This window comes from Monodelphis domestica, chromosome 7 (assembly GCF_027887165.1).
Source record: "Monodelphis domestica isolate mMonDom1 chromosome 7, mMonDom1.pri, whole genome shotgun sequence".
Classification (NCBI taxonomy): Eukaryota; Metazoa; Chordata; class Mammalia; order Didelphimorphia; family Didelphidae; genus Monodelphis; species Monodelphis domestica.
The window spans coordinates 197,851,042-197,867,555 of NC_077233.1; the positions used below are offsets into that span (position 1 = coordinate 197,851,042).

At 37.7% G+C, this 16,514-nt stretch overlaps 1 protein-coding gene across 8 annotated transcripts in view; it reads right to left on the reverse strand.

The window, feature by feature from the left end:
• The window catches only part of TRPM3 (transient receptor potential cation channel subfamily M member 3), a 722,593-nt gene that overhangs the window by 120,386 nt on the left and 585,693 nt on the right, over positions 1-16,514 (reverse strand). For 4 of the 8 annotated variants that reach the window (XM_056804169.1, XM_056804171.1, XM_056804175.1 and 1 more), the window contains exons 13-17: positions 16,460-16,495; positions 16,150-16,290; positions 14,441-14,470; positions 10,796-11,085; positions 2,346-2,574 (exon numbers count right to left, since the gene is read on the reverse strand). In XM_056804169.1, coding sequence (XP_056660147.1) covers positions 2,346-2,574; positions 10,796-11,085; positions 14,441-14,470; positions 16,150-16,290; positions 16,460-16,495 — 726 coding nt within the window. The remainder of the gene's footprint in view (positions 1-2,345; positions 2,575-10,795; positions 11,086-14,440; positions 14,471-16,149; positions 16,291-16,459; positions 16,496-16,514) is intronic. The other 4 variants (XM_056804172.1, XM_056804170.1, XM_056804176.1 and 1 more) reach the window with 1 other exon arrangement.

Here is a 16,514-nt window from a genome sequence, read left to right on the forward strand (position 1 = left end):
GTAAGTCTGATAATGATTCCTATAATATTCTAAGAGCTTGCTTGGACCCAATACTATGTCCTTAGCACAAGGAAACTAAGGCTTAATTATTGACCAGTGCAATATGCTAGAGGGTCCAATGTTTGTGACCTATATCCCTCAATCCTAGAGATTTTCTCTGACAATATGGACCATTCTTTTGAAGAGGGGTGAAGCACCGTGTACTTGGGAGAAAGCCATTCTTTGTGGTTCAATGATCGAATATTTCACTCTAGGAATGATTACATAGCAATCCAATTCTGTTTTCATCTAATTTCCCATTGTTCATGGCAATGTCTAGAACTTTTGTTCCTTTGGGTTCTTACTCTCAGACCCTAAGAAAAGTATAAATCATAGAGCAAGAGGGGAACCTTTAAGATTATTGAGTTCAATTCCTTTATTTTATAGATGAGACAACTGAGACCCAAAGTCAGACAGTTGGCTGAGCTGGGATTTGAACCAAAGTCTCCTAATTACCAATGAGGGGGGTGGGAGGGAGAGAGAGAGAGAGAGAGAGAGAGAGAGAGAGAGAGAGAGAGAGAGAGAGAGAGAGAGAGAGAGAGAGAGAGAGAAAGAGAGAGAGAGAGAGAGAGAGAGAATATAAGGGCTCAATTATAATTGACTTAAGAATGCTGCTCTGATCAGGAATCACACCAGGGAGCATCCTATTTGAGTGGGGTGTAGCCCAAGAGAAGTCCCAATATAGTTCCAAGACTCCCTTGGTCTTCTGATTTGCTCAGGCAGAGGGGCAAAGAAAGACAGACAGACTTGGGGAAATGACTTCATCTCTCCTGACCTCAACTTATTTCATTAGTGAAAAAAAGAAACTGTTGGATTCCAGGATTGCTAAAATGTTTTCCAGCTCCCTGATGGAGTATAAAGCGATAATAATGGCCTAGAGTATTGTTGTCAACCAAAGAGTCTTCTAGCACTGCTTAAAAGGATAGAGATATTTGTATCTGCTTATCAATTTTGGCTCTGCAAGTGGATGCTCCTGAAGTGGTTTGGGATGAGGGGTGTTGATGAAAACAATTTTACTTCCTTCAATTCGCTTAAACATACCACCAGAAACTGGTTTATATCACAAGTATAGCTTGCTTTATGTACACATATGTATGTACAAATATGGGAAATGTACACAAAGAATCTTTTTTTTTTTTTAATCTTTACTTTCTTAGGAACAAGTCTAAGATAGAAGGGCAGGGGCTAGGCAAACAGGTGTAAGTGACTTGCTCAAGGTCACAATGCTGGAAAGTGTCTGAGGCTGGATTTGAAGCCCTAGCCCCCTGACTCTAGGCTTGGCCCTCTTTCCACTGTGCCACCTAGCTGCCCCCACAGAAGAATCTTAAAACTGGAATTAACCTCACCTTCTCCCTTCATTTTACAGATGAAAAAACTGAGGCCCAGAGAAGGTAAGTAATTTGTCCAAATTAATTTTCTCAAAGTAAATTTTAGAAATGGGATTTGAACCCAGGTTCTCTCTTATCCAGTGTTTTTCTTCTACTTTGTAGTTCTGGTCTTTTAAATATATGTATATGTTGACTTTTGCTCATTCCATAGATGATATAGGGGTAAAATTCAGTGTAACTAGGTGGTACAATGAATAGATGCAATTGGAGTCAGGAGGACCTGAGCTCAGGTCACTTAAACCTGCTTGCCTTGGTTTCTTCCTTTGGAAAATGAGCTGGTGAAGGAAATGGCAAACCATTCCAGCATCTTTGCCAAGAAAACCCCTAATGGACTCATGAAGAGTCAGACATGATTAATTGATTTAATCTTGGAGGGCCACTGACATGAGCAAAAGCGTTCAGCACTATAAGAGAATGACTGCATTCGGGGTGATTGATAAGCCTGCTAATGGTTCCTGTAACATTCTAGGAGCTTACATAGGAGCAACGACAAGAAACTTCCGTGAGATAATCCCAGATTCTAATGTAGGTAGGGCTTATTATGCCTTCTTTGCTGGCCCATCTCTTTGTCTACCCCTCTCCTACCATTTTTCCCTCTTCCTCCTGTTATCCACTTCTCCCCTTTGAGCACTTTAATAAACTTCAGGTTCCCTTTCTGCCAAGGAATGAAAGCATTAGGTCTTGCCATGAGCAATGGGAGGTTAGTTGGGTACAGAATGGTGCTGCGATGACATTATTCCTAGGGGAAGAGACTCTCTTTGTCACTGAAGCACAGAGAATGGTTCTCCCCTAGCAAATGGTGCCTCCTGCAGTAAGGAGTAATCCAGTTTTACCATAGATCAGGCTCATAAAATCTAAAATAATTCTCTACCCCGACCCTTGCCATTGCATCCACAGTTCATTTTAGGCAGTGCTGACCTTGAGACCTGAATTCTTTCTCATCCGGAGACGGCCCATCCACATATCCGTGAGCAGCATCTGGCTGCAGGTGTGAGCGATGAAGTCTCGGTGCTTGGCAGCCACAGCAAGCTGCAGGCATGTGGCATTACTCCAGTTTTTCAGTTCATATGTCAGCAGTTTCATTGCCAGTTGTTCATCCTGCTTGTAGGACTGGTCTAACAGCTCTACAGCCAATTGTCCAAAGTCCCTGCAACACAAGAGGTACTTGGGAATCTCTCAGGTAATGACAATGTCTAGGAGGGGTTGGGAAGGAGTGTTAAGAAACGGAAGCCAGGTTAGACCTCGAGCAAGGGCTGCTGAACCAAGGTGGTACTGTGGGAAAATCATTGGCTCAGGAGACCTGGGTTCAAGTCCTTGCTCATCCACTTGTGTGACTTTGAACCTCAGTTGTCTCGTCTGTAAATTAAAGGAGCTGAATCAATCATATTAAAGCTTGCCTTCTAGTTCTATGATTTATACTCTCCTTGTTGTTCAGTCATTTCAGTTGTGTCTGTGAACCCTTTTGAGGTTTTCTTGACAAAGATATTGGAGTGATTTGCCATTTCCTTCTCTAGATTATTTGACAGATGAGGAAACTGAGGCAAACAGGGCTAAGCAACTTGCCCAGAGTCACACAGCTAGTACTTGTCTCCACTCAGGTATGACCTCAGGAAGATGAGACTTCCTGTGCCTGTATCCACTGTACCGCCAAGCTGCCTTATAATCTTAGGGACTGACCACACCAGAATCTACTTTCTCATTTGTAAGAGATGATAATGTAATTTACTTCACAGGATTGTTGTGAAGAACAAATGAGACAACATATATAAAGCAATTTGCAGACTTTCAAAATGACAAGTAAATTCTATCATCACCAAGACCAAAGGAATATGGATTATTCTGCCCAGAAGCAGACTCCATACTGGTGGGCAGGTCACCCTAGGTTTTTTTTAATCCCTAATCTGTTTTAGAATCCATTCAAAATATTAGTTCCAAGGCAGAAGAGTGGCAAGGGTGAGGCAATTGAGATTAAATGACTTGTCCAGGGTCACATAGCTAGGAAGTATCTGAGGTTACATTTGAACCCAGGATGTTGTATTTACAGGTCTGATACTCTATCCACTGCCCCAGATGCTGTTCTTAAAGGCTATTATAGTTGATAGTAATAATAACCAGCATTTATGTAGCATTTTAAGGTTTACAAAGTATTATATATGTATATGTACATATATATGTGTATATATATATATATATATATATATATATATAAAACCTTATTTGATCCTCACAATGAATCTATGAAATAGGTGCTATCACCCCCATTTTATAGATAAGGAAAGGTTCAGACAGGTTAAGGGACTTGACCAAGGTCACAATCTAATAAATGTCCAAGGCATGATTTGAATTCAAGTCTTCTACATTACAAGTCCAGTTTTCTATCTATTATACCAATTAGCTACCTCAGATTTCCAACAAGCTGGAAAACTTTTGATATGGACTTAGTGAGAGACAGAATGCTGATCTTTGAAGCATCAGCCTATAGATACTTCCTGTATGCGTCTTCTACATACCTTGTTGTTTGTGTGTGGTCTTTCCCACTAGAATGTGAACTCTGTTGAGGGCAACTATTTTTGTCTTTCTTTGTATTGCCAGCACTTATCTCAGTTTCTGATGAATGATAAGTACTTAATAAATGTTATTAACATGACATTTCATGCTTTAAAAGTGCTATAAAACTATGAGCCATATCTCAGTTGCAAAATATTTATTAATTGCCTACAAGGTATCAGGCATTGTGCCAAGTACTTGCAGTTACAAAGAGGAAAAAGAGCCCTCATCCTCAAGGACCCCATACTTTGATGGGAGAACAATATGTAAATGATGTATTGAGGCAGAAAGAGGATATTTTAAGCCAAGACTACTTGATCTTTCCTCTTTCTAGTTGAAAAAAAAAGACCCAACCTTTTCCATCCTGAGGATTTTGGATTTTGGAGCTAAAAATACATGAGGGACCATTTAATTTTAAAGATGGTCAATTTCATTTTACATTTGAGAGGATTAAGGCTGAGGTCAGGCTACTTGCCCAAAGTCATACAGGTAGTAAATGGCAAACCTGATATTTGACCACAGATTTTCTGGCTCCAAATCAGGCAGTTGACTTTTCCCCTAACTTGTGTTTTGTTAGCTCTGCTTCAAAGTCTCCTATCTCAGATATTACTTTTGACTTTAACAATAATTTTGCATTGACTATCTGGGAAATTGCTTAGCTTCCTATAGTTTGTGCTAATGGGATGATACCTTACATTTGGCATTGCTGGACATACCCTCAGCTTACACTGTTAGTCAAGTAGAGACCACCCCCACCCCCAGATGTGGCTGAGAATAATAAGGTATAGGGAGCTGGTACTATCAGCAATCTTCAATCAGCATAGTCCAAGATTGTGTTGTCAAATCTATGGCACACATGCCAGAGGGGCTGCTTCCCTCTCAACTTGGAAATACACATGACAGGATAGTCCCGCTCTGTCTTGACTGTATCTGAGGACATTTCTCATATCACCTACCCCTTTGCCCAGCAGCTCAATGGAACTGCTTCCTCCCTCCCCTGTCTGGGGTAAGGAGGGGGCTTGTGTGCAGAGTGAGTGTACAGTTTGGGCACTTGGTCTCTAAAAGATTCTCTATTATTGGTCTAAGGGATCAATAACTGCCTAATCACCACAAACCAGGTGAGTGGGGTATTGCCACTGCTGGTGATCATTTCCATATAGCTACTGCATCTGGACATTGACAATAAGCCTGGATGAGAGTTGCAGTGGGACTACCTCCAGTATCACTGGACCCTGCCCCAGAAGCTACAGATGACCCACCCATTCTACTCTGGCCGTGTGATTTTCATGGGTCATGCCCAAGGTCATTGATTCAGAGCCTAGCTATCCTGTCACGTGTATTTCCTAGAAGGGCAGGCTACTATTGCAGGCGCTGTTAGTTATACATATAGTTAATGATTAGGAATGGAGCTTTTCTTGGGGTGGATTCAGTTATAGAATGGTAGTTTATGGCTCACAGCCTTGAACCCAAGATAGAGTAACCTGTAAAACATATTTATTTGTGAATAGTCGGGAGCAGAATATAGGAATCAGCTTGACCCTTACATTGAAACCTTTCATATGGAACCTGGGGATTTGGTGGAGATCAACCTTGGGTTTTGGCTTCAGTTTTCATTCTTTCCTTTGATGGGATGGTGGTGTTTTGTTTTTTTTCTGAAGTTAGAAAAGCTTCAAATGTTTTCAACCTACAGGGTTCCCTTTTCATGCTTTGCTACACTCCAAGGTTGTATAAAGAACAGAGTCAAGGGGTCTGGAAGGCTGCTGAGATAAAAAAGGCCTTTTCTTAAAAAGTCTAGCCTAACCAAAATAAAGTAAGGTTGCAAATCTCAAAAGCTCTGTTTTGCTCTGGAGACTTGGCTAGCCTTCAAAGGCTTCTGAGATAAAAAACACCTTTTCTTATAAAGATTAGCTTAACCAAAATGAGAGAAAATGGCAGATTTCAAAGTCCTGCTTTGCTCTGGAGACATTGTTAGCCCTCATGAGCAGATCCAAGAAATCTGATTAAGCAGCCAGCTACTGGGATACTTCTCCAAATCTACTCTGGGGCTTGACCCAGCCATCAGTCATACCTATCAGATGGACTATCAAGGGACCAGCATCTAGATTTAGAACCAAAAGAGCTAAATAGAGCTATTCCTCCACCAAGACACTGCACATCTCCTGATTCCAGGAATTTTCATTGGTTCACCCTCATGCCTGGAATGTTTTCCTTTCAATTCTAGTGCCTTTCCTTTGCTTATTTACAATATATCCTATATATTTTGTTTCTACGTAGCTTATCATTTGCTTCTCTAATTAGACTGTAGTCTATTGCCTTCATTGGCATTCTTAGTACTTGTCACAAAATGGGAGCGTAATAAGTGTTTATTAACTGAGGGAAAGTACAGTGATATATATTAAAAATAGTTTAAAAAAGAAGTAGTTAGTTACATCCACCTGAGAAACTTATTCTGCTTCATCTTCAATTTTAGTACCTTTATTTTTTTTGTTTCTCAAAATCTTTCCAGCTAACTTTTCAAAAAGCATGCTTATTTTCTGCCTATAGTGGCGAATGGAAGTTTCTCTAGTCCTCAAATAATTGCCATTTCTTTGCAGTTAGAAGTCATTAAATGATGCTTATAAAAAGCCAGTTGAGTTTGGTAGTAGAACTATTACAGATCCGTTCCAATTCTACCTTTCATTGGAACCTCCCACTGTGGCCCCACATAGGCTCAGTGTCAGTTTTAGAGTTGGAAAGCAGGAAGGGGCTTTAAAGGACATCTAGTTCAATGTCCTTATTTTACTGATAAAGGAACTGAAATATGGAGAAGTTAAATGACTTGCTGAAGGTTATATAGTTAGTAAGTGTCATAGTTGGGATTCAAATCCATGTCTTCCTGGCTCCAAGCCCAGCAATTCTCTACTATATCACACTGTCTCTACATGAACAGCATAGAATAGGAACTGCTCTGATTGAGTCACTAGGTCAAAAGATAATGTTGGTTAATGCCAGTGAATTGGTATAACTATTCTGGAAAACAGTTTGGAAATATGCAAATAAAACTTCTAAAATATTCATACCCTTTGACCCAAAGTTTCTTCTAATAGGTATAATCCTCAAGGTGATCATTGACAAAAGTAAAAGTTCCATATACACCAAAATATTGAAACAAACAGCTAAGAAGATGCCCAGGGGTTAAAGAATAGCTAAATATATTATGCTGTTCATTCATTTCAGTCATGTCTAACTCTTCCTGACTCCATTTTTTTTTTTTTGTGGCAAAGATGCTGTAATGGCTTATCATTTCCTTTTTCAGCTTAATTTACAGATGAGGAAACTAAGTCAAATCGGGTTAAATGAATTGCCTAGGGCCACAGAGCTAGTAAGTGTCTGAGGTTACATTTGAACTCAGGAAGAGGAGTCTTCCTGACTCCAGACTTGGCACTCTATTCACTGTACCATCTAGCTTGCCCAAATAAATTTTACATGGATATATAACTGTGCTAGAATAAAGAAAAACCAATAAATACAATGAAAACAGAGAAGCATGGGAAAACATATGTGAACTGATGTGTATGAAGTAGAGAGTCAAGAAAACCATATATAGAATGACGACCACAATATAACTGAGATCAACAACCAAAAAAATGGAAATGGAATATCATAAAGTTATAGAGAAAAAATTTGTCCCTAAATAAGAGAAACGAGAAGATTCTCCCTCTCCCCTTTGCAGAAGTCAGGGTCATGGGTGTGGAATACTCCATGTTGAGGTACTTCAAAGTGTTAATCAGTTTTTTTGTCTCTTCATATTTTTCTTTCTTTGAAAATTTATTATAAGAAGGGAAATGTAGGTGATGTAAAAACAAAGGAAATAAATAAAAATATATTTTAAAAATATAATGGTTAGAACAGTTCTAGGGATTGTTCTGCTGCCAAATGTGTGCACCAAGCCATTGTTACTTTCCCTTCTTCACCTATTTGCTAAAGTTAACCTGTCTCAAAATGCAAAATTCTTTTTTGCTCTTTAATATATTCATAGATTCAAGGAGGCAGAAGGGTCTTTAAGGTTATCTAGTTCATCTCTTAACAAATCATGAATTTTATCTATAAAATCTTCAAAAAGTGATTAGCCTTTAAACTTATTGTGTAGACAGGTAGTAGTCTAAGTTGGAAACAAATCCCTTTTTCCATTTTCATAAGCATAAAAGAACACTGCCAATCTGAAGACCTCACATCATATTTTATGAAAAAAAGCAAAAACAAAGGTCATCATCCATATAAGTTCCTTCTGCCTTATTCTACACCTCAAAACCTATGTAATTCTTTTCTCCAGACTGATTCAACTTGTAACCTTGGTCTTGTTTCCTCCTGGAGTTTGTCCCTTCAATGAAGACCCCCATTCTCATCTTCAGTGTTGCTTATCTATTACTGGCTCTGTCCCTACTCTGTACACACATGCTCAGGTCTACACCATCCCTAAAAAAGTCTCCATTTGACTTTTACACCTCAAATGTTCAACCCTCAACTCTCTTACCTTTCATTTTCAAATCCCTGGAAAAGTCTTCTATGTTCAGTACTGATAAGCATTTTTCTAGTCCTCAAATCTGCTTTCTGACCTCAACATCCAAATAAAATTTCTTTGTCCAAAGTTACTACTGATGTCTTACTTCTAACTCTCATGGCCTTCTTTAGATCTTCATACTTTTTTCACCTTTCTGCACAGTTGATTACTACCTTTTCCTGGACATTCTCTTCTCTCTTGGTCTTATGAACAAGCTTTCTCTATTATTGTTCTGTTATTTGTTTATCACTATTTATGAATCTCTCTTTTCCTGGGCCATATTCTGGGTTCTACCCCACCAAAATGTGGGTATTTTCCACAGGTTCAGTCCTGGATATTCTACTTTTGATGTTCTCATTAGCTTCTATAAGTTGAATGATCTCTCATGATGATTCCAAAATGTATATTGTATTGTATATATTATATATTCTGAGATATGTATTTGTGTATTATAAGCCCTAATTTCTGTCTAGAACTCACCACCCATCACCAACTGCTAGCTAAGATATCTTCATTTAGGTTTCCTGTAGGCAACTGAAACTCAACATATCCAAAAGCAAAAATAATTATCTTCTTTAAAATGATTCCTCCTCCTCTAGACTTTCCCATTAATCTTTTTTTGGTTATTCATTTAATTTGTTATTATTATTTTACCAATTATGTGTAATCACAGATTTCCACATACATTTCTGAAGTTATCTGATCCAAACTGTCTCCCTCCCTCCTAGAGCTGGTAAGCAATCCAATCTTCTCCATTTTCTTTAAAGTCACCACCATCCTTTCAGTCATCTTGGTACATAACCTTGAAGTGATCCTCTATATAAATAATTGCCAGACCTTATTAGTTCTCCCATCACAACATCTTATATTTGTCCTCTTCTTTCTACTCACAAGTCACTACCCTAGTTTAGGTCCTCATCACCTATTGGATGGACTGTCACGATAGTACCCAAATTTGACTCAGTTTCTTGTCTTTTCCCTGTTCAATCTGTCCTCTACTCCAGTGGTGTTAAATTGGCATTTCAACAGGTGCTACTAAATCATACATAAGGATCCATGTAGGTCATATGTTGACTTAGAAAACCATGTGTTAACATTATCTATATTCTACTATGTTTTTATTTATTTTGTTAAATATTTCCCCAATATATTTTAATCTAATTCCACACTTTTGTTCCACACAATTGCTAAACTATCTTCCTAAAGCACAGATCTGACCAGGTTACTCTTATGCTCAGAAATCTCCAATATTCTCTATTTAAAAAAAGAAATAAAAATGATAATATATAAGCTTAATAAGCAAAATATTATCTAACAATATATTATAATAAATATATAAATATCAATATAAACCCCGAGCTTGGCATTTAAAGCCTTTCTCTTGCTGGATACAGCCTATATTTCCAGAATCTTTTGCATTATTTTCCTTTCACACTATTCGTTCTAGCCAGAATGGCTTACTTTTTTTTTTTCTTGGAGTTGATATTTTTTCTCCTGCCTCCTTGTGCTGAAAGTTTGGAATAGATTCCTTCCTTTTCTCTGCTTCTTAGGATTTGGGGTTCCATTCAAGATTTGACTCAGGTGTTCATTTCTATGGGAGGCCTCTTATGAGTCACCCTCTCTCCTTTCTCAAATTATATTGCATTTATCTGTCTGTATTCATAGTATGTACTGCTCCCTTCCCTGTGCAAGAGAACATTAGGTACAGGAGGGCAGGGACTAATTAGCTCAGTAGATTGAGAGGGGAAGTTTTGGGTTCAAATCTGGGTTCAGACATTTCCTAGTTGTCTGACTCTGGGCAAGTCACTTAACCCTCATTGCCTAGCCCTTACTGATCTGCCTTAGAACCAATGCTTAGTATTGATTCCAAGACAAGAAGGAAAGAATTAAAAAAAGTTTGTTGAAATGAATTGAGTTTTGAAGATCTTGGACCATGGTGGAAAACTTAGAGTAAGGTAAAAAATGAATATCCTCCTAAAGGATCCATTTCTGTTTGTCATGTGCATTCTTAGTAATTAGCAAGGTACACACATAATACATCATCAATACCATCAACTGTTTGTTCTTCTTGAGGAGCTTTGTCTCCTATTTCCTCAGATTTTTTATGGGCTCTGTTGGTGAGATTGGCCTCTAAGTATCCACCTCAAATAATTACACTTCCTTTGCACAGAGATTTAGTAGTTGAAACCAACCCAAGGGAAGGTCACTTTGGACAACAGTAGTAACTTTGCTCTTTTAGTCATCCTTCCTTCCCTCCCTCCTCACTCCCATGCTAGCCAACCTGGAGTTGTGGTTCAGCTCCTGGGAGATGTCATCCACCATGTCATTTTCTGATGCCTCATGAGCCATTGCTTTGCACAGCTTACAGGCTACCAGAGCTTTGGCCATAGCCTCTTCCCCATGCTGCCAGAAGAACAAGGCCATCTTTTGTCTCTTCATCAGGACAGCCCATACCATGAGCTCATGAAAAGGGAAAGGGAAGTGGTTGATCTCAGGGTCATCCAAATCAATGTCAACTTCTTCTTCTCGCTTTTTGGTGGTTTTTCTTCCTCTTCTCAAGGGAACATCATCCTATAAATCAAGGGAAATAAAATGGAGTGGGAGATAATAGTGAGCTGAATTTCAATCTGGGTTAATTTTGGTGGTGGGGGAGGGAGGAGGGAAATGAATATTTAGAAATAATATTTTCTGTTTCAACTTCCTATATTTGAAAATCCTGTCAATATTCTAACATTTAAACTCTCCTTCCTTTATGCCATTTGTAAGGAACATTCTCTTCCTTTTCGGTTTCTTGTCTTTTTTAATTTCCCATTGTGTCATTCTACTGGACTTAATTAACTAAATCTATAAGTCATCAAATGAGATTTTATTTTCTCTTTGACTATATAATATTTGTTACTTTTAAAAATAACCTTACCTCTTGTCTTAGAATCAATACATAGAATAAACATTTTAAGGGCTTTCAGTCAGTGCCCACATGGTCTCAAGCCCCCCTACCATCTTGGTCATCCTCTTCTAGATCTGCTATTTCAGTTGGTTGATGTCCTCCCTAAAACATAATGACTAGAACTAATGCAAAACTCTGATGATGATAAAGTATAGGAGGACCATCATTTTCCTAGTTATGAACACAATGCTTTTATGAATGTAATCTAATTAATTTTGCTTATTTGACTTTCAGGTCAGTATTGATTCAAATTGAACTTGGCAGTCTATGGAAATACCCAGATCTGTTACAGATCTGAGCAGTTGCATCTCCCTTATCTTTCACTTATTTGGTTGATTTTTTTGAGCCTATGTTCGTGCCTTTACATTTATTCCTATTAAATTACACCCAGTTATATTCAGACTACAATTTTAGACTTTATATGTTTTTGGATCTTGTTTTTTATCAACAGGCATAGTAACTCTTTCTCCCAGCTTTTGATTAACTGGAAATTTGATAAGCATACAAACTATTCCTTCATCAAATCACTGATAAAAATCCTGAATAGCACAGGAGTCAAGCATGGCAGAAGTATAACAGAACTCTGGGGGCACTTCACTAGAAATTTCCTTGCAGGTTTTCATGTATCCAATAATCACTACTCTTTTGTTCATTTGCCCTGTTCTGAATCTGTCCTCACTTTCCTGGCCATTAGATAGCTCACATCTCTCCATCTTTTTCACTTAGGTGAAACCTAAATATATTTGGCATCTGGCATTCACTAATCTACTAGTCTAGTTGTCCTATCAAAACAATCTAAAGTTAATATGCCTTGACCCATTCTTGATGAAGCCATATTGGCTTATTGTGACTGTTTTTCTTCCAGTTTTCTTTTTTCCTGCTTTTTAATTCTGGGAATAAGCAAATTATTTCAATAGATTTTGGGAAAATGGTGACAGTTGGTTTTTTTCTACACTCTGCCTCCTGCCCTCATATCCTTATTAGCCCTGTGACTCTCCAGACCAAAACTCCCTTTCCAAAGCCACTACTGCTTGATGTTCTGTCTCCTGCCATTAGAATGAAAACTCCTTGAGATTAGTGACTATTTCATTTTTGCATTTGCTAGCATGGTGCTTGGTAAGTAGTAGATACTTTCTAAATACTCATTTTACCCATCAATTAATCCTTCTGAAAGCTTACGAATCATCACTTTAATAATATACCAGAGAGGAATAAAGTCAAATTCACTGGCTTCTAGTTGGAAGATGCTACCCTCTTCCTCTTTTGACAAACTGGATCTTTTGCATGGCTCCAGGTCTGGAACTAGATGCCCATTCCTTTTTCTATAATTTTGTAAAGATTACTGAGATAGCAGCTCAGTAATTATATCAGCCAACTTTTTTTGGAATTCTGGTATGGAAATCATTCAGGTCTGATGATTTGAATTAATTGAAGGCAAACAGGTGCTTTTTATCAACTTTCTCTTTTATCTTTGGTTTTAATTCCCTCGTAATTATTTTTATTCTGAGTTGGAACTCAGATCATTCTCTTTGGTAGAGAAAGCCAGGAAAGTAGTTCCATGTTCTGTTAGTCATCCACTTGGGGGCAGTAGTCATATGCCTTCATTGAGCTACTCTGATGTCCAATATTGCTAAAATTCTCCCCACTTTTTTGGAATTGTAGTTAGCATTCATTCATTCATCACTAGCTTCAGCTCACTCTCACTTTTGGTGTTCCAGAAGCAGGCTGTTCTTTTCTATCTATCCTCAGGTACTTCTTCACATCTTAAAAATATAAGTTAGCCAGTTAGTTTTCTCATATAAGCAATTCAATCTTTTTAGAAAAATCTCCTACTTTTCTTCTTTAATAAAAAAAAGTTTGTGTTGCAAATTCAGTATTTCATTGCTGAAACCTTCTATGCCCTTTTGGTTGCACTTTCTGCAGGGATGGCGAACCTTTTAGAGATGGAATGCCTGGCCCCACCTCCGAGTGCCATGACTGCACTCCCCATCCAAGTGTCATGCCCTTCCCCCACTTAGTGTGGGTGTCTCCCCCACTTACTCCACACAGGGGAGGGAGGAAGTGCTCCCTTTGGGTTGCTGGGCAGAGGGGTGGGAGTTGTGAAAAAATGTCATTGGGCAAGGTGGAGAGGGGGAGGGGAGCAGTTCTGTCTGAGTCCCTCTGTCTTTCTAGTTACAAACTTTGGGGAATGGGGGTCAGGGAGCAGCCTAGTGCCTACATAGAGTGTCCTGCATGCTGTCTTTGGCACCCATGCTATAGGTTCATCATCACTGCTCTAGAGCATTTAACTTTGCTATTTAAAAAACCAAAACTCTTTGTATTTCTTCACTAGTGAATATATCAAACTTTGCTAGCTTCTTATATGCTAGGAACTTGAAGATGAAGTAGTCATTTCTTCCTCAGGTCCCTGACATTCTGCCATAATTAGAGGTTCAGTGGATAAAGAGCCAGGTCTAGAGATGAGAGGTCCTGAGTTCAAATGTGACCATAGTAATTTCCTAACTGGGTGACCTTGGACAAGTCACTTAACTCCCATTGCCTAGCCCTTACCACTCTTCTGCCTTGGAACCAATACTTAACATTGTAAGGGTTAAAAAAAAAGAAAATAGTTCAGATCATACCATAAATACTTAATAACTATGATCCTGTATTTAACATCAGTGTCTTAACATTTATGTATCTCAGTTTTCCCATCTATAAAATACAGATAATAATAATACTTACCTCACAAGTTTGTTGTAAGGACCAAATGAATTTATATATACATATATGTGTGTGTATAGACATAGACATATTTTACATATTTGCATTATATAGGTTGTATATATATATATAGATCATGCTTCAGAAACCTTAAAACAATATGTAAATGCAATTTATTATTTTTATTATCATTATCATTATTCTAATCATCATTACTATGATTATTACTATAATTAATTATTTTCTATTCTATTAATGCTTTAAATAAATACTTACCTCCATTCCTAGAAGTTTCAAGGCTTTAGGCTATCAAAAGAAAGAGATGAAAAATATTTTACATATTATTTGCATAGAAATAATAAATATGACCATAATTAAAGTAGCTATATGAAAGAATTATATGGTACCATATGTCAAAGTCCCATGTCACTAAATAAAGAATATTTAGAGAATCTAATGATGTATTTGTAAAGATTCTTGGGGAAGTCAGGCTACTGAAAATATCTACAGTTTATTTTGTGCAGTTCAGAAAACTGGTACTTATTGATACTTCATTTCCTTTCCAAGATCAACTTTATAATTTCTGTGTCATAACTTCCCTTTGCCTACCACTTAATTGTTACTGTACTAATAACCACTAAATATTTATTTGAGCAGTAAAATAGTGGACCAGCTCTTTAGCTATTTCCATAATTTAATTAATTCCATATATTTGGAAGTTTGAAAGATAACATAAAGCAGATAGGTGAAATAAAGGCAGAAATATGGAACCTTCTTTTAGCTTTGGTTCTAGCCTCTAGTTCATTTGCATACTAATCCAAGGGCCCCTTGGGAGCAATATTAGTCTCACCTTGATGGTTTTCTACATTGCTCCTGTGGTGTTTTATTTGAGCCGGAGGCCTAAAATGGGTTTTGGGAAGGCAGGTTTACAGTGAGTCTCAAATAATGTGATTCAAGTCAGATAGTTGCCTGGGATCATAGATCTTGAATCAGAATCACACATGATCAGTAAGCTAAAAAAAGACAGCAAACCTACTCTGGGATCTGGGATAGATACAATGCCATCTAGTCTGCTACATTTTGCATTTTCTTTGTCCTTGGAAATCCCAAAGAATATCTTCCTTTTAATGGAATTTGGTTAATAAATGAAGGGGAGAAGGGTTTTTCTGGGCTATGTGCAAAACTTTTTCTACCAGTTTGGGGAAGGGCTGAGGGTCTTATGGACCACTTAATTAGTTATCATCAATTAAAGATGTCTTGGGATGTCTCAAGGGAGGGGCTGAATAATGAACTCCTAAAAATCTATTTATTAGTTCATCTGATCCAGTTCAGGTCATATCTGGTTTGTTAGTGACTCATGGAGACCTACATCATTTTATTGATCATGATGCTAGCCTATTCCCAAACCCTGATATTATCAATCAACTTATATTCTTACCCCCAATCTATCTCTTGAGATAATTTTAATCATTACATTCTCACATGCTTCATGTATCCCTAAATGACTTGGTATAGCCTTAAGTAAAATTTTAATAACTGGTGAGGTCTTCAACATCCATACAACCCCCATTTTTTAGCTTATGAAATATAAATATGATCTCTCTGCATTAATAGTCTGACCAGCTTTCATTCTCAGAGGTACAGGCATATACATACATCCATTCACACCTACTCTGCTCCTAATACAATCCCCTTTCTTAAATTATCGGCAAGACAGATAAGTTTATTTTGAAAGTTGTGACTATCATACAAAAGTCTTGATTACATTTCTTTGGTCCATTTCCTATTGGCTTGAAGTTGGACACTAATTTGTCCTAGACTAATGGCCTAATTTGGAAATATGCACTAACCTTTGGGTTAGTGACCAAGACATTCATAAGAGATAGAACTGCTCTGGGACCAAGGGAAGAAAAATACATCTTGGTGGATAGGGACAGGGTTCTAATCACATCATATATGGAGCAGAAGAGAATTAATTGACTTACTCTCTTGGGTCCAAATAGATTGTGGTAGAGAGTCCGGAACCGTTTTCTAGTATAGTTGCAGCGATAAGCTCCTCCCATCAGGTATTCAATCACAAGGCCGATGTCAATTAAACTTATCCTGTAATCTGGAGGCAGGTTCCCCTAGCCCATGAATGAATTTAAAAAAAAAAAAAAAGGAAACAAATCCAAGAGACAAGGTTGTTTACTAGGTATCCTGTGCCATGTTCTCTGTAACTATTTTACAGTAAAATTAATAATAACAAAAAAAGAAACATTTGAATTTTATTATTAGGCTGGTTAATTAATTCACCTTAAAATAGATCCAACCGAAACCTGGATATTCTCGCTTGGAAAGAAGACATAAG